The 25148-nt window shown below is 34.2% G+C and overlaps 1 protein-coding gene across 1 annotated transcript in view; it reads right to left on the bottom strand.

Moving 5' to 3' along the window:
* Positions 1 to 7195: 7195 nt before the first annotated feature.
* The window catches only part of LOC133260480 (low-density lipoprotein receptor-related protein 1B-like), a 1291692-nt gene continuing 1273739 nt past the window's right edge, over positions 7196 to 25148 (bottom strand). Inside the window, exons 12-14 of the mRNA XM_061438868.1 lie at positions 15759 to 15939; positions 8931 to 9150; positions 7196 to 7596 (exon numbers count right to left, since the gene is read on the bottom strand). Coding sequence (XP_061294852.1) covers positions 7264 to 7596; positions 8931 to 9150; positions 15759 to 15939 — 734 coding nt within the window. The 3' untranslated portion in view covers positions 7196 to 7263. The remainder of the gene's footprint in view (positions 7597 to 8930; positions 9151 to 15758; positions 15940 to 25148) is intronic.

The raw sequence follows: 25148 nt of genomic DNA, 5'->3' as shown, positions 1-25148 counted from the left end.
ACATATTGTCACCTGCAAGAAGAGTGAAGAAACTTTGTCAGAGAACTCTTGACTCCATATAAAGTTAGCCAGTTGGGGTTCATGTTCTTTCTAGGAGATGTTTTGTAGGCATACAAGTGTACACACATATATACCATGGACACATTCATGTAATCAGGATTCCTGTAATCAGGATTCCTGCTGAATCATAAATGAAATCTAAAAAAGCTTGAAAATATATGATGCACTGGTACATAAAAGGAATTTACATGTTGCTTGGAAGATATAGGGGTCTGTGTGCAGATAGGCAACAGAAGAGAAAAAGACAGAGTGGACTAAATGGTGTCTGTCCAGGACAGATTCCTAGAAGAGGCCTTGTATATGCAAGTTTGAGTTCTTCAGAAAGTAGTCTACAGACAGGCATTATGGATGTGCCTTTGAATCCCAAATAAACAGAAAGGGTTTCCCTGGGGGCTCAGATGGTAAAGAATTACCTGCAATGAAGGAGACCCAGGTTCAGTCCCTGGGTTGGGAAGATGCCCTGGAGAAAGGGAATGGCAATCCACTCCAGTATTCTTGCCTGGGAAATCCCATGGAGAGGGAAGCCTGGAAGGCTACAGTCCATGAGGTCGAAAAGAGTCAGACACAACTGAGTGACCAACACCAAACAGAAAGCAAACAAACACTGGGGAGATGGGAGGGATTTTCCTTCCTCTTTTGCAAGGAGTAAACTGGCATGTCAGTGCATTGAGGAAACAAGGAATGCAGGCTGCCTGTGAAGGCTCAAAAATGAGCAGCCTCACTGGCTTCGGGAGAACGTACAATACACAAGGGTAAAGTGGTGTCTCGGGAGGAAACAGCCGAGGCACTGAAGAGACATCGGTTGCTATCAATAAAGCAGGCTTGAAGGGAAATTCATAATGGTATTATTCATGAACATATGTGAGACACCCTTGGAGACTCAGATAAAACTGAGGTACATTTTTGAAGAGGCTGGAGAATCTGTTCTATAAAGGTGTACATCAAAGTAAAATTTAGGTTGTCATCATTTTGACGCTATTCATTCCCACAAGTTGGAAAGGTGAGGAAGAAAGTCTCTTTTCTGAGATACATAGGTGTAGACCAGCAGCCCAACTGGCAGTGTAAATGCCAGGATCATTTTACACTATGTATACACCTTGCATTTTCCAAGGTATCAATAAATAACATTTCAATTACATCAGAATATTTTACTCAAACATTAAAAATTAAGAGTTTTAATTACTGGGAGACATATAGTCAATAATATGATGATTAAAACTGTATTGGCAGTTAAAGTTCAAGTGCCAAAAATGTGACAAAAGTGACAGACTAGGCCATTATGCTTTGGGCTTCAGGGGTTAGATGTGAAGAGTATTAATAAATGAGCTAAAAAACTTGAAAGATTGCTATATGCAATAAATATTTAACTCACTCCCATAGATTATCATTGTGTCCTCAGATCAGAAAAAAAATTAAAGTGTATAATTATTTTTTTCTCATTATTCTGAGAAGTAAATTTAATTTGCAATGTTTATAAAAATTAAATATATATATATATATATACATTTATATATATATTTTTTTTAAGCTAAGGAAATTAAATTCAGTTCAGGTTTTTTTCAACAGGGAATAAAGAACATTTTTAGGCAACTTCCAGATTTAGTCATATTTATTCCAAGACAATGGAATGAACATATAATACTTCATAGGATGCATAGGTGTTCTGTCTATACTATGCACATTTTGTACAGGATTAAATTATATAGTGAATATTTTAGTAACATACAGAATCTAGAAAATGAGAATTAACTCAAAATATTTTAAGAAGTATATGAATAATATACAGCAGTAAGAAAAGAAGAAAGTACTAAAAACAATATTATGCTATATTTTCCTACCAAAAATATATGCTGAAAGTCATACTCTTTAATTCAACAGCATGATTCATACTTACTATTGCTACTGAATATAAAATTTAAGTATTTAGAAATAAATTACTATATTCAAGATTTAAAGTATATTCATTTTCTGTGAGTACAGTATATTAAAAGAGAGAAATTGGTATTTGTACTGTCATGATAGAAATTCAAAATCTAAATTAGTTTGAATAATTCCATATCTCATTAGAAACTGCTTAGAATGTTTTTATTTTAGTTATATCCCAATTTTTTTTTTAATTTATCACTTAAACATATTCCAGATAGGATTTATATAATACTGAAATGTTAATACCTTGCAAAAGTAGTCATATAAAAATATTTTCTTGAAAACATGACTGACTACAAAGAGCAGTAAAATCTTTACACATAAATATCAATAAAAGTGTTCATTAACATATTGATAGCTTTCATTTTGAATATATATAATTCATCAATCCCAGGGTTAGTTACCTCACTGCTAAGTCACTTCAGTCGTGTCCAACTCTGTGCGACCCCATAGACAGCAGCCCACCAGGCACCCTGTCCCTGGAATTCTCCAGGCAAGAACACTGGAGTGGGTTGTCAAGTAAAGTCGCTCAGTTGTGTCCGACCCTCAGCGACCCCATGGACTGCAGCCCACCAGGCTCCTCCGTCCATAGGACTTTCCAGGCAAGAGTACTGGAGTGGGGTGCCATTGCCCTCTCTACACTTTTAAGTTTATAATAAAATTATAAAGATAGGTTTCATCTCATTGTGGGTGAAACTACTGAAGACCTAAAGAATTAAATGACTTCTCTAATATTTAGAAAAAATATATAAATAATCATTATAAAAGTAAGGATTTAGAGCACAAATTATTATTTATTTCCAGGTAATTCATATTATTTCTTTTTTTCATATATTTTCCAAATGAATAGAAATAAGAATTTATATTAATCTAAAATTTATGCTCCTATACTCTGACTTGTTTATATATGACAAAATAAAATTAGATCAATAAGGGTCAGAAAAATAACTGAAAACAACAAACTAAAATTCTAGATTAAGTCATTTAGGAAGTACTTTTAAAAAAATGAAATATGCAAGGAAAATAAATGACGAATAGTTTTTTAAATGAAGTTTAAGGTAAGGTCTGTCTGGACCAAAAACATTACCTTTTTTCCTCAATCTAATAATTAGGAGAAGTAGGATTCTTCTGTCCCTTACAGTGTCTGCCACAGACTGTGTAAGTGAATGAATGAAACTTACAGTTAGCAAGTTGAATGACAGAAACAGTTATTTGTGTGTGTAGAAACAAGGTACAAGTATGTGGACAGATATGTCTGTTGTAACAAGATAAAGTATCTTGTTTCTATGTGAGTAAGAATATATATAATCTGCGCTACATAATTTGCATTTTAAGGCAGATTAAAGATATATTTTTAAAGGTGTATCTGATATACTAGTGCTTTATAGTCTAAGATTGTTGAATCCTCAATTCTATAAATGTGTAGTCCAGGGACTCTTTATATTAAAAAAATAATTTAATAAAAATTTTAATAATAAAATTACAATGATTAAAAAAAAACACATGTCCCTTTCCCATATCTAAAAATATAGTAGCTATACAATTTTAATAAATTAAAATGGCTACATAAATGAATCATATAAAACTCTTTTGTGGTCAGATAAACTTGAATTTGAACCCTGGCTCCTTGTTTTCTGAGGAGAATGGCTACATTTGCCTGACTCTTGAATTTCTCATATGTATACTATAAATAAATAGGACTTATATTAAATGTCTTCAGTGAGATTTAAATAAGAATATTTAGCCCACTTACTGGTAGTTATAATTACAGTTAATAATTAGTAAATTTCATAACCCCATCATGGATCACAGCCTTGTCATGGTGAAGAGTATTGACGACTCCTCAGATAATTACTAGAGCCAGCAGGCTTTCAGAAGTGGAGAGAGGGGAATATCAATTCTGGACTCATTTTTAGTGCCTTTAGGATTTGAAACGTCTTGGTCAAGAAGCACCAGTTAGAACTAGACATGGAATAATTGACTGGTTCAAAATTGGGAGGGGAGTATGACACGGCTGTATACTGTCAGCTGCTATTTAACTGATATTCAGAGCACTATATCACGGAAAATGCCCAGCTAGATGAATCGCAAGTTGGAATCAAGACTTCTGGGAGAAATATCAACAACCTCAGACAGGCAAATGATACCTTCTAATGGAAGAAAGTGAATAGGAACTAATGAGCCTCTTGATGAGGGTGAAAGAGGAGAGTAAAAAATCTGGCTTAAAACTGAACATTCAAAAAACTAAATCATGGCATCTGATCCCATCTGTGACTGCAGCCATGAAATTAAAAGATGCTTACTCCTTGGAAGGAAAGTTATGACCAACCTAGACAGCATATTAAAAAGCAGAGACATTACTTTGCCAACAAAGGTCCGTCTAGTCAAGGTTATGGTTTTTCCAGTGGTCATGTATGGATGTGAGAGTTGGACTATAAAGAAAGCTGAGCACCAAAGAACTGATGCTTTTGAACTGTGGTGTTGAAGAAGACTCTTGAGAGTCCCTTGGACTGCAAGGAGATCCAACCAGTCCATCCTAAAGGAGATCAGTCCTGAGTGTTCATAGGAAGGACTGATGTTGAACTGAAACTCCAATACTTTGGCCACCTGATGCAAAGAGCTGACTCATTTGAAAAGACCCTGATGCTGGGAAAGATTGAGGGCAGGTGGAGAAGGGGACAACAGAGGATGAGATGGTTGAATGGTATCACCGACTCGATGGACATGCATTTGGGTAAACTCGGGGAGTGGGTGATAGATGGGGAAGCCTGGTATGCTGCAGCCCATGGGGCTGCAAAGAGTCAGACACAACTGAGCAACTGAACTAAACTGAACTTCATGGCAAACAGATGGGGAAAAAGTGGAAGTGGTAATAGATTTTAGTTTCTTGGCCTCCAAAATCATTGTGGACAGTGACTGCAGCTATGAAAGTAAAGATAGTCAAAGTTATGCTTTTTCCAGTGGTTATGTATGGATGTGAGAGCTGAACCATAAAGAAGACTGAGCGCTGAAGAATGGATGCTTTCAAATTTTGATGTTGGAGAAGACTGTTGAGCTTCCCTTGGACTGCAAGGAGGTCAAATCAGTCAACCCTAAAGAAATCAACCCTGAATATTCTTTGGAAGGACTGTTGCTGAAGCTCCAATACTTTGGCCACCTGATGTGCAGAGCCGACTCATTGAAAAAGTCTCTGATGCTGGGAAAGATTGAGGGCATGAGAAGGGAGCAGCAGAGGATGAGATAGTTAGATAGCATCACTGACTCAATGGCCATGAATTTGAGCAAACTCTGAGAGACAGTAGGGCTTCCCAGGTGGCATGGTGGTAAAGAATCTGCCTGTCAATGCAGAAGATGCAAGAGACACGGGTTCAATCCCTGGATTGGGAAAATCCCCTGGAGTAGGAAATGGAACCTATTTGAGTATTCTTTCGTGGAAAATTCCATGGACAGAAGAGCCTGGTGGGCTACAGTCTAAACTGTTAGAAATAATCAAATGTGACTTAATGATTAAACAACAACAAATTTCATATATTTATCATAGAAGCTGATCTATTACTTTTAATTTGATATGGGAAATTATTCATCAACATTTTTAAGAATATTGTCCTTAAGTAATGATGTCATTCTCTAAACATGCAGGAAATATAAGTGCACTTCTGAAACTAGATAATAAAAAGCTAAAAAAGTGTTAGTTTTATGTAATTGCTATACTTTCTATGAATTATTTTAGGAGAGGGTTATAAAATTGTTCTAGATAGCTAATGTAAATGAAAAGGAAAGAAAGCTTTTCAATTAAATGAGAAGAAACAATTTGATATGATAAAAACATTTTGACCATAAGCCCCTCAAAATTACTCAGAAATTAATTCCTAAATGTAACTTTCTGTTTAGTATGATTATATATCTATTGTTCTGAGATTAATTGGCATATTACCAAGTAATTGGATAGAGTTTTTCCTGATTACTAATTTTCTAACACCGAGTCTAAAAGTTTGGTTGTGGCATTGATAGCATTCCTAAATATTTTTCATGGTGTTCCTGTGGTTGTGTGTGTGTGTGTGATATTAGCTATCATCTGTGTATTTATATGCATGTACTTATAGGCATATATATGAATACTATATGTAAATATACTCTATACTATAAATATAAGCTTTTTCTTTTATATTAGATATATGGAACAATTTTATAACCCTCTCTTTAAATACCTCATAGTATATACAGTCATATACTGTAGAAAAACAAGGTATAAAGCTATATAAGATCAGCTTATTTTCTTCCATGAAGAATTAATGATATGCACGACATGGTTTTCTATTCAATTACAAGTTTATTTTCAAAAAGGTCTATCAAGAGTATTTAATCAAAATTTATATGCCACTGATTATTATGTTTCTAAATATTTATTAATATTTAATATTCAAAAGATGCAAAGATAAATCTCACTGAAAGAAAAATGTAACATGATAACATGTTTACATTTGAACACCAGAGAACATTTTGTTTCATAATCTGACCACTTTAATCAATGTAGAAAAAGGTAGCAAATATTTAGATTCAAAGTAGGTTATCTAATTTCAATGTCTATTGACCAAAAAAGATGTTGACCAGGCATCATTTCTACATTCTATTGTCTGCTCTTGGTAATAAACTCAAAGTATTGATTATTTCTCCTAAGTTAATGAAAAATAATCAATCAATTTGGCTGAACACATATTCTCAATAAGACAACACCCTGAGTCATACAGCAAATTCCCACTGGCTATTATTTTACATATGGTAATGTATATGTTTAAACGTTATTCTCTTTGTTACCTAAATTCTGAGTAATTCTGTTTGTGGATAGCCTAATAAATATTAATAACTCATGCAGATTAAAAATATAAAAATTTTTTCTGATTTAATAAGACATGAATATCAGAGTAGATCATTTCACTTTCATAACATCTATAATAATTTAATATACCTCAAATGTATATGAATTGATCAGATAAATACACTGATATTTTAAAAAATACTATTATCCTTATATTATACATATATATATTTTAACATTTTCCCACAATGTTGCTTCCACACTGAAAGTTTTTCCACTTCTTACAATACTGACTCTTTGAAAACATTGAGGATTTTTACTTTAACAGCCTTCTCCAGTATAAATGACATGAAAAAGGAAGTATCTGGAAAAATCCTTGAACTTCACTCTAATAAAATTCACAGAGTTACTCACTCAGGATATTTTGAACAATAAATAATAAATTTTTATGGTAACAAAGGCTAAGATTTGATTGACTTTGGAGTGACTAGACACCTTTTATCACAAAACTTCAGCAACACTGCCAAAATAAAATCTTTATGCAACCTCTGTGAAGTACTATTATATGTAAAACTCAGATGCAATTTTACATGGTTTTTAATACCTTGTTGCTTTCGTGGATCATAAATCTGAAGCCCAAACAAGGGTGGTCTTTCACGCCTCAGTAATGTCACCTCATTAGTTATCAAATCTAGTTGAAAAATGGAACCATTCATATAATCAGTCCAGAACACATAATTCCCATGATGCGACAGTCCAAAAGGATGGTTCAACTCTTTCCCACTGTAAACAATCTGTAAAATATAAACACATTGTGAAAAATCAGAACTGACTTTAGAAACATAACCAAATATTTAGAGAGAATACTCAAATAAGTAGAACAATGATCTAACTAAAAACTTTTCTCTCAGTATGTCTGAAAAATGGATTTCACAATGTGAGCATATTTTCCTGTTTTTAGGGCATGTTATTTGAAGGAGACCATTTACATTGCATCCATTTCAATTCTCTCATACACAAAATTATACATATGGTCAAGAAATACAAACGATAAAATAACTTTGATACTCTTCCTTATCTCTTTTCTTATGATGTTTCAGTAAGACATTCTGGGATAGAAATTGATCTGAGTAATTAGTGGCATTATATATCTTGCAATATTGCTCATCCAATAGCCAAGGGATACAACATGGTCTTATAACACTGAGAGTGGATGGAAGGTATTGATTTAATACTTCTTAAGCCTGTAACATTAGGTTAAATGCAAATCAATCTTACTTATTTGGGGAAAGACATTTAAAGCATTGTTAGAGTTAACCAATGATTGAAATAGTCTTAACTGATTAATGCACTACATTTCTCAAATAGAATCTTTAGGAGATAGGCTTGGTCAATTGTGCAAACACCCTTTCGAAAAAAAGAAGGAAGTATATTGTCAAAGGAAACATTTTGGTAATTTCTCATATTCCATTTTCTTACTATTTAACTAAATATTGAAGCCATTCATAAGGCTATATGTGCTGAGGTGACTGACTATAGGAGAGAATATAGAGGTGATATTTTGCCAATGTTGCCTCTCTCACACAGTCAATGGCGTCCTCCATTTCACAGAATTATTTCAAAATCATTTTGCAATGATTCTACCAAAAGAGGTAAGAAGATGTTGATATTTATTCACATCCATGGGCCCGAAATTCAGTCTACTCTTGTATTCCAATTCCCATGTTATGAAGTTCTTTATTTGAGTAAGTGAATTATAATAACTTTGTCACAATACGTAGGCTAAATTTCAGCTTCAAATACTTGAAGATACTTGAACCAAATTGAGTTGGTTTGTCCTAGCAAACATCAATACTGTGGAAATACCATTTTCAAATAGCTCTGATATCCTAAGAGATTCTTTTAGAAAATCCCACAAATCCTGGCATACCACAGTGAGCTGGGCCTGGTCTCCCGGAGGCAAGTGCCAGCTGCACTGCTTAATGCTCAGCCTCCTTCAGCCACCCCACAGAGACTACTGGCAGCTACCTCAGAGGGATAAAAATAAACTTGAAAGTATTTTTAACACAACACAACAGGGCTCTGCGAAAGAAGCCCGTGGGTTAAAACAGCAGCATTTGTCTTTTACCTTCCTGTGAGTTCCATTCAAAAACACTTTCTCAATATGATCATAATAGGCGTCACACCAGTATAATGTGTGGGTGTGAAAGTCCAGAGTTAAACCGTTTGGCCACAGCATCTTTGAAGTCACAAAAATCTGCCGGTTGAAGCCATCCATCCAGGCCTTCTCGATCCTTCCCACGCTGTCATCTATTTCATCTTCCTCCCAGTCTGTCCAATACATCCAGCTAAGACGTGAAAAACCAGAGTGCATGTGTTATCTCAGTCAGCTGCCAGTATAGTGGGATGCTACCTCAGGTTTGGCAGCTCCACAGAAATTAATTACATCCTGATTTTTTCTCCTATCTAAATGCTTATCTGCCCAAAGGAGGAGGTAGCTGTGAAATACTCAGGGAAGTTAAGATTGGTGCAGTGGGGTGGGATGGGGGCGGGGGGAGGCGCAAATGGGAGGGGACACACACACACATATAATTGTGACTGATTCCTGTTGTTGTAAGGCCCAACACCACTGTAAAGCAATCATCCTTCAATTAAAAATTAAACAAAAATTGTGAAGTAAAGCCAGTCCAAGTAGACACATTTCAGAAAACCCGCAACCCCTACTATTGTACTTACTAGACTTGTTTATTCATTAACCTATCAGTAAGTGCCAAATATTGATTCCTTTTTTTTTTTTTTTGGTATTGATACCAAGATTGTGAAATGACTCTTGAGGCATTGCTATTTTTAAATGTCCACTTATAAAACATATAATCAATTATATGATTAAATAGTAGATTGACTGGCATGACAATGATAGCACAGTTAATGATCTACTCCAGACATTATTTAAGCCCAGATAAATTATTATTATTTTTCAAGACAAGCAGTTGGATTGTCTTAGTTCTAAAGGGCACAGGCATACTGGGTTTGTTTGGCCAGGTCTAATTTGTCTTCCTGATGCAAATTATCTATGCTTTATTGCTGCTTATTATTACCCCCCAAACCCACAGAAGATGATTGAGGTGCACATAAGTTTAATAACAGCAGGTTGACTGACCTTGAGAGTTTGAGCTTTAATTTCTATTTCAAACAAAAGCATCTGCCTTTAAAAACAAATCTTTTGTGTAAGCTATAACAGTGGGAGAGGGGGTTTTGAGCTAATGTTCCAACTGCCTCATGAATAAGGTTAAAACCCTCCACATGTGTTGTACTTTTAGGGGTCATGTGAAAGTTCCTGAGTTACTAATTAAAGTGTAGGGTTTAATTCTATCATCTTATATACAACTTTATAAAGCTTCAAAGCTTTTCTAAGCTGCTAACCTTGGAAATGCCCTTATTAAATACCTTTGCCTCTCACATGTTCTGGATTTTAAAGAATTTCTAAGGTAATTTTAGACAAATCTGTGTTCATGACTAAAATTCTTACCATGATCTAAGCCAGCAGAATGGGGACAGCTAAGGATATAACATACCATCCACTCGTTTATGTCAATTAAACTCTTTTTAAATTCTTTTAACAGTTTATAATTATGCTGATATTCCTTTTTAGACCTGAGTAAATATATTTAGATTGGTGACTTTAGCAAGTCAAAATGCTAAAGTCAAAATGATTTTTTTCTAATCGTAGAAAAAAACATGGCATTATGCTTAGTTTGTATCATGCCTATTGAAGTGACTTTATTACTTGGACAAATTAGGAATAAACAGAAGATTCATTTGCTCTAGTCCAGTACTAGTTAGGTAAAACTACTTGACTTTAACTATATAAATCAATTATGTACAAGAAGTAGAAAACTTTTTCATCTATATTGATATCTTTCATGAAATTTTAAACAGTTAATCATAACCCAAATCACACATATATGAGTGTGCAAACATACACATACACCACACAAGATAATTCTTGATAGCCTGGTGGTGGTGGTTTAGTCCCTAAGTCGTGTCTGATTCTTGTGACCCTATGAATTGTAGCCTGCCAGGCTCCTCAGTCCATGAAGATTTTTTAGGCAAGAACACTAGAGTGGGTAGCCATTTCCTTCTCTGACCCAGGGATCAAACCCATTTCTCTGGCATGGCAGGCAGATTCTTTACTTACTGACCTATGAGGGAAGCCTAACATATTTTATATTGAATTACTATTTGAAAAACAGAATTGTTTGTGATACGATCCATTATCTGAGATTATTTTTAATCAAACAAAATATAAGAAAAACAAAACTTAAATAAGTGACGCCTATCTGACAAAAATGGGTCCTCCTCGCTGGCTCAATGGTAAAAGAATTCACCTGCATTGCAAGAGATGCAGGAAACGTGGGTTTGATGACTGGCTCAGGAAGATCCCCTAAAGATGGAAATGACAACCCACTCCAGTATTCTTGCCTGGAGGATCCGTGGACTGAGGGGCATTGCAGGCTACAGTCTATAGGGTCACAAAGAGTCAGACATGACTGAAGGGACTGAGCACACACACTCAGCACATCTGACAGAAACTAGATATGTGATCATTACCTACCCATTTCATTATCTGATTAACAGTTATATTGTCAAGCCATATAATCATTATCAAAGATGATCATTCAAAAACACACAAAATGGAAAAACCTATAAAATAAGCCAAGCCCCTCCTCCAGGGGATCTTCCCAACCCAGGGATGGAACCCAGGTCTCCCACTTTGCAGGTGGATTCTTAACTGTCGAACCACCAGGGAAGCCCATAAAATAAGCAGGAGCTAACAAATATTTTTATAGGTTGGACTTGGGGTATCCCTCAAATAAAAATTAAGTTAAGCTGTCCTTTCTTATTACAAGAAAGAATACACCTCTATTTTTCAAGACCTGGTCAAATTAAATTTCTTAATGAAGTCTATCCCTAGTCTCTCTCAAAATTAGCCCTTTTTTCTGTTTCCCAGTGACAGTTCTTAGTTATTTTATAGAATTTATAGCATTTATACCTTGTATTGATTTTGATGGTGTTGCATGTCTGATAATTCTATTTTTAAATGTTCAAATAATTATGGGCAGGGCTTATTCCTTGTTCATATTTATACTCTGTAACATTAAACTTGGTTTTGTTGACATTAATCATGTCTCCAATTTAAACTGTATTATCTGATGGTCAATCCCCCAAAATTTAAATCTGTAAGATTTTCTGTCATGGAATTAAAATAAATTTTACTGTTTTAAAACTTGATTGAGTTGATGAGATGATATCTAGCTTTTAACTAGAGGATGTGGTGCTCTTGCTTAAGACAGGGTTATAGAAAATCCTGATTGGAGGGATATATGCATTGTTTTTGCATTTATCTTTTCTTAGAGACAATGTTTTGAGAAATCAGAACTGGAGGTATAAGTTTCTAAGTTATTGGTGTAAATTATGAAATGTGAAATGTTTGGAAGAGGGGGAGTTAATCTGGAGCTGTCATCTTGAGGAACAGTCCATCATAATTAATTCCTCCCATTTTGACAACTGTTGAGCCCTGTCAATCCTATTCTTTCACTGTCTCCTGTCTCAATGCTCACATTTCTATTGGTATTACAAATGCTACCATCTGTCTTTCATCACTTTTCAAAGGGAATTCCCGATGGGTTGTTTCTCATAGAGCTGTCATATGCCTTTCACTTGTCTTCCTAAATCATAAATTGAAAAAAGTGTGATTTTTATCTTCAAAACCTTCTAATTATTTTGTTGTCAGCAAAATAAGTTAAAGCTTTTAATTACGACATTGAAGATTTCTGCATAGTTCTAATCTCACCTTCTGCTATGTTCCTTCACATGTGCCCGGCTCTAGCCTTAACAAACTCATCTCACCTCAAAATCACCACTAACTCCCCCTGCTTCCAAACAAGTACTCATATTGTCCCTCAGAGTACAGTGACTAACCTATGACCCCAAACTCTAAGCTCCTGAAGAAATTCATTTGGAAATTCTTTCCATCCTCTAAAGTTCAATTCTGAACTTTAAAACTTCAAAAATCTTTTAAAATCTCGGTAAATTCCCAAAGAATATGCATTTAATTCTACTTTAATTTATAGGTAAATTGTGTGCTGTGTGTGTGTGTTTGTATCTGGGGTGTGTGTGTGTGTGTTTACACCAAGCACACTGCTTTATAACATCCTTGAAGACATTTATCGCCTTACTGATTTCTATTTATCTATACAGTAGTTACTTAACAATGTATTTTAATAAACAAATAAATGAATAAATCCTTTACTAATTCTATAATTGGTTCAGAAGCTTTTGATAAGAACAGTTCTGAACAGAGTAATTTTTGTTAATAGGCTATTATAGCAGAGAATATCTGTGATGCTTTCTTGTGTACAGCTGCAAAAGGTATTATGGTAGAAAAAATATGAATAAATCAGCTTTTTTCTGAAAATGTTTTGCTTATAATTATATTATGCTATTTAAAATAGAGCTTATCAAACTTAAATCACATCTTCGTTTAAAAAAAAAAAGCTTATGTTACAGTCAAGCAATTATTTGGATACAAATTCAAATGGTCCTATTTCTACTTGTCTTCCCATCCATTCGCCACAGAATAGTAAGATTAGTTTGCTTTTTTAATATAAATTGATGATATCACAACTCTGTTTTACACTTGCACTGAAGAACAAAGTTCTCATCACGGTACCCAAGGCCCTGCTTTCCTTACGATTGTATCTTCAGTCACTTTCCCAGTTGCCATCCACAACCAGCCCCAACTGTCTTCACAGTGGTTCCTCTAACCACTGAAAATCTTCAGCTGCACCATTTTCTTGATCTGAACTCTTTCCTCACTCTTCATGGCTTGTTCCTTCTCTAAACAAAGTTTCAACTTAAATAATGGCACCGTAAAGAGGCTTTTCAGCAAACCTATTTAAACAGTTTTCTGTTAGCTCCTTCACCTTAACATGCTTGTTTGACTCCATTTCTTTGGTTTCTAGAAGTTACATTAATTGTTCATTAGGTACTTATTTACTGTTGCATCTCCCCATTCCCTTCATGTAACACAAAATGCTTCATGAGGGCTAAGACTATGCCTGTTTTGTTAACTACTGTAGTTCTAGTGCAGCACTCTGAGCATAGTACGTTTTTATAGGAAAAATGTGTGTATACATGTATACACATATGTACACACATATACATACATACATATATATGTGCTCATGTCTGTTTTTTAGGTTGGTGTATGATAACAATATTCTATTTAAAAATCTGATGAGAGAAGTAGAAGACTCATTCTTTGCAGCATTAGAGGCAAACATAGGATTAGCTGGTAGATAGGTTCTACAGGGATGCAGAAATTGACTTAATGAAAAGAAAAAATGTCATATCAGATTTGTCCCTAAATGTTTTGAATCATGTGTTTACATGTTGTAGGTTTCAAATCTAAACTGGATGCTTGCCTCTTAGGAATGTTTAAAATGGATTCCTGAATCTGAAGAAAGAGATAGGACTAGGGACCTGAATTTCCTTCCAAATCATCTGGTTCCATAATCTCTGCTCAGTGTCATTTCCCTGAGTACCTGAAAAAGCCTTTAATTCTATTGGAAAATATTTTCCTCTAACAGAATACTGAGAAAGAAGATTTTGTTGTAAGATATATTTGAAACATCTTGCCTCAAGGAAATTTTGAAAATGTGGATTAAATATTTTCTTCTAATATTAGGATTGCCTTGGTTTAAGTTCAGAGAGACGACTTGCTTTAAAAGTCCGGGAATAAAATAGAAATTTAAAGAATCCACACAGAACACCACTGAAATTACTTTATAATTATGCCTTACAAAAAAATCAGTGAGTTCACCTGCTTAGGTCAGCCTAGAAAGAAGCACCCTGATTGTATCTGGAGCTATTCCCAACACAATTTTAGGAACAGAAATCTGGTGATCTCAAATTACAAGTGAGTCATGTGCTTCCTAGTCAATTATTTTTTGTATATATGTGGTACAGTATAAAAAATAAATTTGTGATCCTATTCTGAAACACTGAAACACAAGCTACGAAGGGGATAAAAACCACAGACAAAAACTGAACATGTAAAATATGCATACCACTCATTTCATTCTGAGATTCTATTAGGAATTTTCACCTTTTTTTCCAGTATTTTCATACATCCAGTATTATTTAAATTCAGGTTAGCTCTGAGTAATAATATAAGGAAAATACATTCCCATGAATAGCACAAAATAATCTATCCCAAAGAAAGTAGCACCTACTATTATAAAATGATGTCACTATGTGGAAACTTTGGTTATATCTAAAATTATATGATTCCCAATCTAGACTAATCAAGAGTAGTGCAGCAAAGTGGTTTTGAATAAAGTCTTGAGTTTAAATATTTATACAGTTTCTTAATAATCAAAAAACTTTGGCAGATTTGTTACCAATTTCTCTGCAAAACAAGAACAAGAATAGCAATTAAATCAGAGGATTGTTATAGGGAATCATGGACAGAGCACAGTAACCTATTTAATACACTGCCTGGTCCTTAGTAAATTAGCAATAACAAAAAGTTGCTATTTTCTGAATATATTAAATTTCAATAGGCTTTAATTAAAAGTTAAATCAATTGATTTGTTGGTTTGAATTTTTTATCTTGGTGTCAGTCCATCTAAAACAGAGAATGATAGTGTTGTCCTAATAAATCAAGTAAATATATTCTTTATACAATTTATCTATATCAGTTCAATGTATTTTGGTAAGTTTACTTAGCATATTCTCTAGGAGAGGAAATCATTAAATGAGTAACTTTTCCTAATCAGGTCATTGATATGTGAATGTACATTTGGAATAAAACTTACTTCTTTTAGGTATGCAAAAACCAAATTTATCTAGCATCATTTTCTTTATATAAAGCTAATCAAACATCTCATACCCACTAACAGGATCCACCACAATCCCTCTGGGGTGGGACATTTCTCCCTCTAAGAGAGTCTTCCGACTCTGAGAAGCCTTTTCTAGCCTGGCCACATTAATAGTCTTCCTATGGCCATCATTTGTCCAGTACAGGTTATTTCCTATCCAGTCCACAGCAATGCCCTCCACATTATCCAGATCTGCAAAAAGCAAAAACAAGAAAGAAACAGATTTTATATTACTGTTCAGTACTTATGTTCTACTTAATAAAAAGCTTAATTGTAAAAGGAATACATTCTGATCCATAAATTCTTTTAGAGTCAGACTTTTGCCAATATCATCCCATAGAACAGATTTCACTTTTGTTTTGAACATCATATTATGTGAATGACAGGCCCTTTCTTGAGATATTTTAATTGAAACAATAATCTGCCAAAAAATAGGAAAATATATGATGAGAGATAAGAGGGTGAAAATGAGTCTTCAGAATATAAACATAGTTTTATAGGCTGTTCAGAAGTAAAATGTCAAGTAGCGTGATCAAATAGTATGTTCAAAAGTAAGCAGGTTTAAACATGTAATATATAATGTGAATAAACAAAACAATGCAAATGCCTTTTTGCCAAGAGGTGAAGAGGTTCAGTGGAAGAACATCTCTGAAAGCCCAGAAAAGGTTGTCTCCATGGAACTGCAGGAAGAGTGAACTCAAAGAAGTGTTAAAATATTTCTGTATATTCTAGACTTACTTTGAAAAAGGACAGCATTACTGGTTCCTATAAGAGACAAGCACTGATAATTTAAAGGAATACTCTAAATATATAATCATATGAGCTCCTCTAGTTCAAATCTTTATAGAAAGGTAAACTCTGATGTTTATGAATGAAGGTTGACAGTCTATTATCACATAATAGCAATAGAATAGATCCCCAATGTAGAGATTTTTATAACTATGCTCTTTCTATGGTCTTTTCCTCACTTTCATCTATTATGTAAAGCACTTTCCAAACTGTACACATCATAAATATAACTCTGTTCCTCTGGCAGAAAAAAATTACCATGAACTCCTTCTCTTCTTTAAAAACCCAGGAAACCATTGTCTCTTTTCCTTCTGTTATAAGATAAAGAACTGGCACTTACTGGATACAATAACAGGTAGGAGTTTATCAGAGACAGAGATGAGCATTCACACACTTCTGGGAAATCTACATGATAGTTTAGTTCAGTCGCTCAGTCATATCCGACTCTTTGTAACCCCATGGACTGCAGCACACCAGGCTTTCCTGTCCATCACCAACTCCCAGATCTTACTCAAACTCAAGTCTGTTGAGTTGGTGACGTCATCCAACCATCTCATCCTCTGTACTCCCCTTCTCCTCCCGCCTTCAATCTTTCCCAGCATCAGGGTCTTTTCAAATAAGTCAGCTCTTCATATCAGGTGTTCAAAGTATTGGAATTTCAGCTTCAGCATCAGTCCTTCCAATGAATATTCAGGACTGATTTCCTTTAGGATGGACTGGTTGGATCTCCTTGCAGTCCAAGGGAGTCTCAAGAGTCTTCTCCAACAACACAGTTCAAAAGCATCAATTCTTCAGCATTCAGCTGTCTTTATAGTCCAGCTCCCACATCCATACATGACTATTGGAAAAACCATAGTCTTGACTAGAGGGACCTTTGTTGGCAAAGTAATGTCTCTGCTTTTTAATATGCTGTCTAGGTTGGTCATAACTTTCCTTCCAAGGAGCAAACGTCTTTTAATTTCATGGCTACAGTCACCCACTTGACTTCGCATTCCAGAATGTCTGGTTCTAGGTTGGTGATCGCACCTTCAGGGTTATCTGGGTCATGAAAATCTTTTTGTATAGTTCTTCTGTGTATTCTTGCCACCTCTTCTTAATATCTTCTGCTTCTGTTAGATGCATACTATTTCTGTCTTTTATTGTGCCCATCTACATGACATTCCCCCATATATAGATGTCATAAATATTGACTATTATCATATTCTTTAATCATGGCCTTCTGGCCTTGGAAAAAATAAAATTTTCTTTTGTGACCCTTTTTGCTAATTAGTATGAGCTCTAGCTCAGGATAACTAATAGAAGGTGTGATTTGATCTAACTGAAAATCTCATTAGAGTGATTCAGATATGTTCTCAATTTCACTAAGCTATCTGCTTCATTACCAACCAATACGAGTAATTTGCACAGGTTAATTGTGCCTATGCTTAGAAAAAAGTTTAATTTTGTCTTTACTTTATTGACACTTAATTCTACTGAGCACTCTCCTGCTCTAGCATAATGGAAAAGAGTAGCTAGTTACTCTTTTCTATTTATCATAGTCTGTGGCTGGTTTTTATCTTGATTATTGGTTTTCAAAATTTATATTACATCTGAAATCTATTCCAGCATGGAAACTTCTTTCTTTAAAAACCTTTGCACTTTTAAAACATCTTTTGAAATTGACTTGACAGTTTTCTTTTTTATGTGAAGCAGTTAAAGCATTATATGATTGAAATTTTATTTCTGACACTTGGGTAAGCAATTCAGTCACTCTGATCCTTAATTTTTTCCATTTAAAAAGGGATGATAATAATAGCACCGACTCTTGTGAGATGATAACAAGATATAAATTAGCTACTGCATGTAAAATACTTAGCATACTGCCTGCAATATTATAAATTCTCAAGATGTGTTAGTTTTTATTAATTCATCAGGATTAAAATGTACATGTATTTGGGCTTTTTTGATAGGAATATACCTTATGTTTTTCTCTTTTGAAATGATTATTCAGTAATGATTTCCTGCATTTTGACCTATGGCCAAATTTAATTAGAAATAGGATATGCAGAGTCAGTTGTGAATAGAGTGGAATGGAATGGAATTCTAAAAAGCAGAATGTGGGAAGATCCTGTCTCTAATTGGTTTGTTTTTGTCTTTGAAAACTGAAATGTTTGAACTGCATAAAGTAGAGATTAGAATCACAAGTTTTTGAACTACAGTTCCTAGGCTCTGACACTTATTCTCTAATGGAGCAAGTTACCCCTGATTTTTATGATGGGTGTAATGATGGTGTTTAATGCATAGGATTGTTTTGAGGATTAAATTCATTAATATATGCAAAAGTATTAAAAATAATGTGATACATAATAAGTACTATATAAATGTTGCTATGAATATTATTACTAACAGTATCACTACTATTATAATCTCTTTAGGTATCTATCTTTTGAGAAAGAAATGAATCAACTAGCTTAAAATGTTTTTTAATATTATTTTTGCATGTGTGTTTTTCTTTTCTGGAAAGAATGAAACTGAATGTAAATTTTAAGATTAAAAAAAAAAGTAAAAAATTATACAGAGTGAAGTAAGCCAGAAAGAAAAACACCAATACAGTATACTAACACATATATATGGAATTTAGAAAGATGGTAACAATAACCCTGTATACAAGACAGCAAAAGAGACACTGATGTATAGAACAGTCTTTTGGATTCTGTGGGAGAGGGAGAGGGTGGGATGATTTGGGAGAATGGCATTGAAATACGTATAATATCATATATGAAACGAGTCGCCAGTCCAGGTTCCATGCACGATACTGGATGCTTGGGGCTGATGCACTGGGACGACCCAGAGGGATGGTATGGGGAGGGAGGAGGGAGGAGGATTCAGGATGGGGAACACATGTATACCTGTGGCAGATTCATTTCGATATTTGGTAAAACCAATACAATATTGTAAAGTTTAAAAATAAAATAAAATTTAAAAAAAAAGATCAAAAAAAAAGTAAAAAATGAATGTTATGTGCCACTTGGGAATCTTTTTTAGGCTATCTTTAACTGGACACAGAGAAATTTCCTCTCTTAGAACTGTAGGACAAAGACTGGGTAATCAATGGATCCTTTTCTCAACAAATATACACTGGTAAGGTAAAACTCCACCTCTATATCATTTAGCATATTCCTTTAACTTATGACTTAGATGAAAAACTAAAACATTAGTTTTATATACAAATAATTTTTTATTCAAGAGGGTTTGGTTGAAACCTGCCTGAGACTGACATTTGGAACTCCATAACAAGAAACCTTCAACTAGGTGATTAATAACATATGAAGGTTTACGACACTGAACTTCCAAACAAACAGGTAACTACAGAGACACTAACTGCTAGTTCAAAGAAACACATGACTGTTCAAAAGAAAGAAAGTTGTTTGTTAAAAAGAAACTTGCTGGAGTAGATTGCTTTGATACCTGTGGGTAAGAGTTGAAGTAGTCTGCATTCCAAAATCAACATTCAGTACCTCATGAGCATCATCAGCACTACACAACTAAGAGCAAACAAAATTATGGCCTTTTTAAAAACTCTGGTCAAAGTCTTCCTTATGCTTCAAAAAAATACCTGTTTTCATTTATCAATAGGAAAGAACTTACTTGTAGTTTTTCAAAAAAACAAAAATTCCAATAATAATGGCTTCTTTTAATTTTTTATAGATTGAGATTATGTTTGTATATCCCCTTTAAAGTAAAGAATTGAGACACTTATCTATATAATTCAGATTGAAAATAGACTTTTCATGTACTCTGTGAATACTTAAGATTAACATTATTTGACTCAAATTATTAAAGTTTTCATTAATTTTTATTTGTAAACATTGTCCTAGTACATCAAGAATAACTTTTATAAATAGACATAATATATAATAGTGTGCTAGAAAAATATACATCTCCATGAAAATCTAGATTTTTCACTGAAGTGAAAAATTCTTGACAGTAGTATTGTTATTTCCTATAAGTGATACCTACCATAAATGAAGTGAAGATGAATAAGAGATAATTAAATTTATATAAATGAAAAAGAACAATTATATAGATTTAAAATAAAACAGAAAGCTATTTAATTAATGCAATTAGGTGAAACAAGCATTTAAAAAGAAGTTGGGAAATATATTCTAAAACTAAAGCATTATTATGGGTATAATTTTTAGATATTATATATTTATGGAAAAGAAGAGGATTAAAGTTCTTATAGTTAAAATGAAACCTTCCATTTTTAAAAATGGGTCCAAGATAAAAAAAAAATAAATAAATGGCTAAGGATGTGAGCAATGGCTTTAGTTTCCTTAAGGTGCATATCATATCTCCAGATTAATGCATAAGTCTTAATGCTTTACAAAATAATTTGATTAATATTGTAAAGAATTAATTGGAAATTACACCCCATAACTGCCACTATTAAAACACTGGGCCTAGATTTTTCCAAAGTATTCAAGTTTTTCTATCCTTAGTATGAACATTATTTTTCTGAGTTAGAGCAAAGTATTAAAATTCCAGAAGTGTTGGCATGAGTGCAAAGTATGACCACATGCCTTAAATAACTGAAAGTGCCCTACAAATGTAGACACATCCAGAGCCAGGGTTATCATGCCTCAGAGTTAGTGCTTGGACAACTCTCCTGCCTCATATCCCTATGGTTCAATTAATACAAATTCTTTCTGTGCATTTCAATAAGGCCCGAGGTGACACAGCTCATATGTATATAACATGTGTGAATGAAGTTCCTTTCATTAACACTGTGGCAACAGTGTTTGCCTACTGAATTTTCTATCTCATAAGGTTATAGGAGTACTTGGCCAGACTAAAGTTTACTGTATTATCTGCCCCCAGTGGCTAGCTGAGGCTGATGCTCTCATCCTCATTTTCATTCCAGGTCCTTCCTCGGTTCATTTATTAGGTTGAGGAGGGTGAATACACAAGCTACTCACAATGGAAACAAAGTACTTTGCTGTTTTATTCAAAGAGATATGTAAAGTGCATGTAGGGGTCTTGATTCCCAGATGAACAACATATATTACAACACAGTGATTTCCTTCTATTTTAAAAAAGAACATGTTTTTATTTTCAGTCTGGGGAGAAGGTGATACAGGTGGTTTCTCTATGACATTCAGATGTTTCATCTTTGGTGCAATAATGAGCATGTATGAGCATAAAGAGAATGTCACAGCATGCACCATACTTACCAATACAGTAATCTAAAGTGATGAATAAAAACGTATTAAAGCCTGTTAAGAACTGAGATGTTTACCCTACCTTCAAGCTTACAAGTTAGCTGTTTCTGTTTCATGGATGATGGTGGATGACACAAAACTTGTCGTTCAGGTATGGCACAGCTAGCAGCATGGTCATCAGCAGACTGGTGTCCCTTTAGTCCACAATCCCAAATGGGATGGGCCTATATGGATGCCTTCACACACAGTGGTCTCCATTGCATAGGAAAAGAATTCTGAATTTAGAAAACCCAGTACTTTCTAATGGGCAATAAGCAGCCCTGCCTATTTGCATTGGATGGATGTTCTACCTCTTCTTCCAAGTTTCTGTTCTATGCAAACATCCTTGTTAGAATATTTCAGAACAAAAGGCAATTGGTGCCTTCCTCTAAGATATGCAGAAATCTGAGAGATCCATGGAGAAGTGTCTCTTAAGAAAAGATCCTAAAAAGTTATAATTTATGTTTTTAACAATGCAGATGAAGTAAAGAAGCATATGAACATGACTGTAAATAACAATCATTTCTGAGTTCCACACTACCACACTTTATATCATTCGACTAGCTATGTGTGATAACTAACTTATAAGTCAATTTGGTCAGGGCATGGTACACATAAACTCAGTTAAATATCAGTCCAGATATTTTTGTGAAGGTACTGTTAGATGATATCAACATTTAAATCAATGCAATTTAAATAGAATAGATTACTCTCTATAATGTATGTTGATCTAATCCCATCAGTTGAAGGCTTTAAGAGAAAGCAGACCAAGGTCTCCTGAGGAAGAAGGAATTTGGCTTCTAAACTGTCTTTGGATCTAAGCAGCAATATCACCAACTTTTCCCTGCATCTACAACCTGTAATTCTATCCTGTAGATTTTGGACTTGTTATTCTCTACAACTGTGTGAGACAATTCTTTAAGTATATATCTCTATTTCTTCTTCTTTATGTACACAATCTATAGGTCCTGTTTCTCCAGAGAATCTTAGTACATCACTGCCATGCCTGTGATCTGGAAAAGCTTTTGTTCCTAACTTCTGTTAACAACCTTTTGCTACCCAATTCCATCCACTTAGCAAGAGAGATAGAGAAGTGAAGTTGCTCAGTCATGTGTGACTCTGCGATTCCATGGACTGCAGCTTACCAGTCTCCTCCATCCATGGAATTTTCCAGGCAAGAGTACTGGAGTGGGTTGCCAGTTTCCTTCTCCAGGGGATCTTCCCGACCCGGGGAATGAACCTGGGTCTCCCACATTCCAAGCAGATGCTTTACCCTCTGAGCCACCAGGGAAGCCCAAGAGAGAGAGAGAAGAGAGTAAAAATTGCCTCAACATCTGAACATAAAATATTGGAGATATTCTTGAATATTCCATTTGGTCCTATGAAGTGGTTACAATTTTTTAAAAGAAAATACTTTGGAACTTATTGCACTAATACTAAATTACTCCATCTCCTTCTATTAAGTGAAAAAGCAACTCTATTAAAAGTCACTTGAACAATTTCATTTCATAAAAAGTGATGTTTTTACCAGCTATATTTTCTAATATGTTTCATATTTTTGAGTTTGGTAATTTAAACATCCAAATAGATGTCACTTCAGTTGATAATTTTTATTGAACCTTGAAAAGAAACACACTTTGCTTAGACATCATATTTAGTGAAAGACAGTGACCATTAAATTTCAAGTTGAGTTTAGAAGTCAGAGGCTGTACATCTCCATTATACTTATAATAACCAGGACAAAGAACAAATGTGACCATCTTCCTGGAGATTAGCTTAACATATTAAGTTACCAAAAGTGTACTTATTTCAGGCCCTCATTAGTACCTAGTGAGAAAATGACAGGCAAAATATATGTGTGGATAATAGCTAAATGTGATAAAGGAAGTCTTAATAGCACTTAATAGTAATTTATCTCACAATAACTTTATATAGCTACCTAAGAAAATGCATACAGTCATAACCCTCTTTAGTCCAGAGGTAGACTTATAAAACTGAAGCAGTGAATCAGGGGGAGATTCAATAATAAAACTAGGCAGGAATCTAGTTTTAAAGCTGGTATTTCAGAGACTAAAGGCAGCTAGAGAATCATATGGAGCTTCCCTGGTGGCTTAGTAGGAAAGAATCAGACTGCAATACAGGGGACACAAATTTGATCCTCGGCCAGGAATCTCCCCTTGAGAAGGAAATGGCAACCTACTTCAGTATTTTTGCCTGGGAAATCCCATGGACAGAGGAACCTGGTGGGCTAAAGTCCATGGGGTTGCAAAAGAGTCAGACATAGCTTAGAGACTATACATACAAGATAATTATATAGTCCAACATCTAGAACTACCAAACATGGAAAAAAAACAAAAAAACCTGGAAAGTAAAGTTATTCACAGGGATCCACATTTAGTTAGTAGTCAGTTCAGTCAGTCTGGAAATACGGCTCATGTTCCAATGTACTTATCCACTATAAAGTTGGATCTCTAGCATTGTAAAAAGAAAATATATAAATTGAACCAAGACCCAAAGAAAGTTAACATAAGCAACAATTTATTAGCAGAAAACAGTGAGACATGAAAAAGAAAGGAGTAGAGATAAGTAAGATTACTGAAGGAAAGGAGGATTTAATAAACCTTCCAATCAAACATTATTCTCAATAAACTGCAGATTTGACTTCTGACCTAAATACATTAGATGGCTGATAATGTAGAGTTTCAATAAATATCTGTATGAGGGAAGTCAAATATTAAAATAAACAAGGAAAAATTGATACATTGCTATCGTATACACAAAACTGAGAAAATATAACTACTAAATTCATGATGGAAAAACTGGTAAAACTGAGTATGGTTTTTAGTAGGACTATTTCAACATTAATTCTCTAGTCTTGATAATTGTTTTATTATATAAGATGTTACTGTTAGGAAAACTGTGTGAGGGATATCAAAAAATCTCTATACCATTTTGTAGTTTTTCCACCAACCTAAATAAAAGTAATTCAAAATTAATTTTTAAATTTTAATCAATTAAAAGAATGAATGTTTTATAAATACAAACAATACAAATATTATTTGTAATATAAAGACTATACTATTTGTAATATAAAAATATATTTTTATTTGTAATATGAAGTCACAGGACTGGAAAAGGTCAGTTTTCATTCCAATCACAAAGAAGGGCAATGCCAAAGAATGTCCAAACTCCCCACAATTGCACTCATTTCACATGCTAGCAAGATAATGATCAAAATCCTTCAAGCCAGACCCCAACAATACGTAAACCAAGAACTTCCAGATGTACAAACTGAATTTAGAAAAGGCAGGGGAACCAGAGATCAAATTGCCAACATCTGTTGGATCATGGAATGAGCAAGAGAATTCCCGA

Source organism: Bos javanicus, chromosome 2 (genome assembly GCF_032452875.1).
Source record: "Bos javanicus breed banteng chromosome 2, ARS-OSU_banteng_1.0, whole genome shotgun sequence".
NCBI classification, from domain to species: domain Eukaryota; kingdom Metazoa; phylum Chordata; class Mammalia; order Artiodactyla; family Bovidae; genus Bos; species Bos javanicus.
The sequence above is the reverse complement of the archived record's forward strand: the minus strand, read 5'-3'. Positions and strand labels throughout refer to the sequence as shown.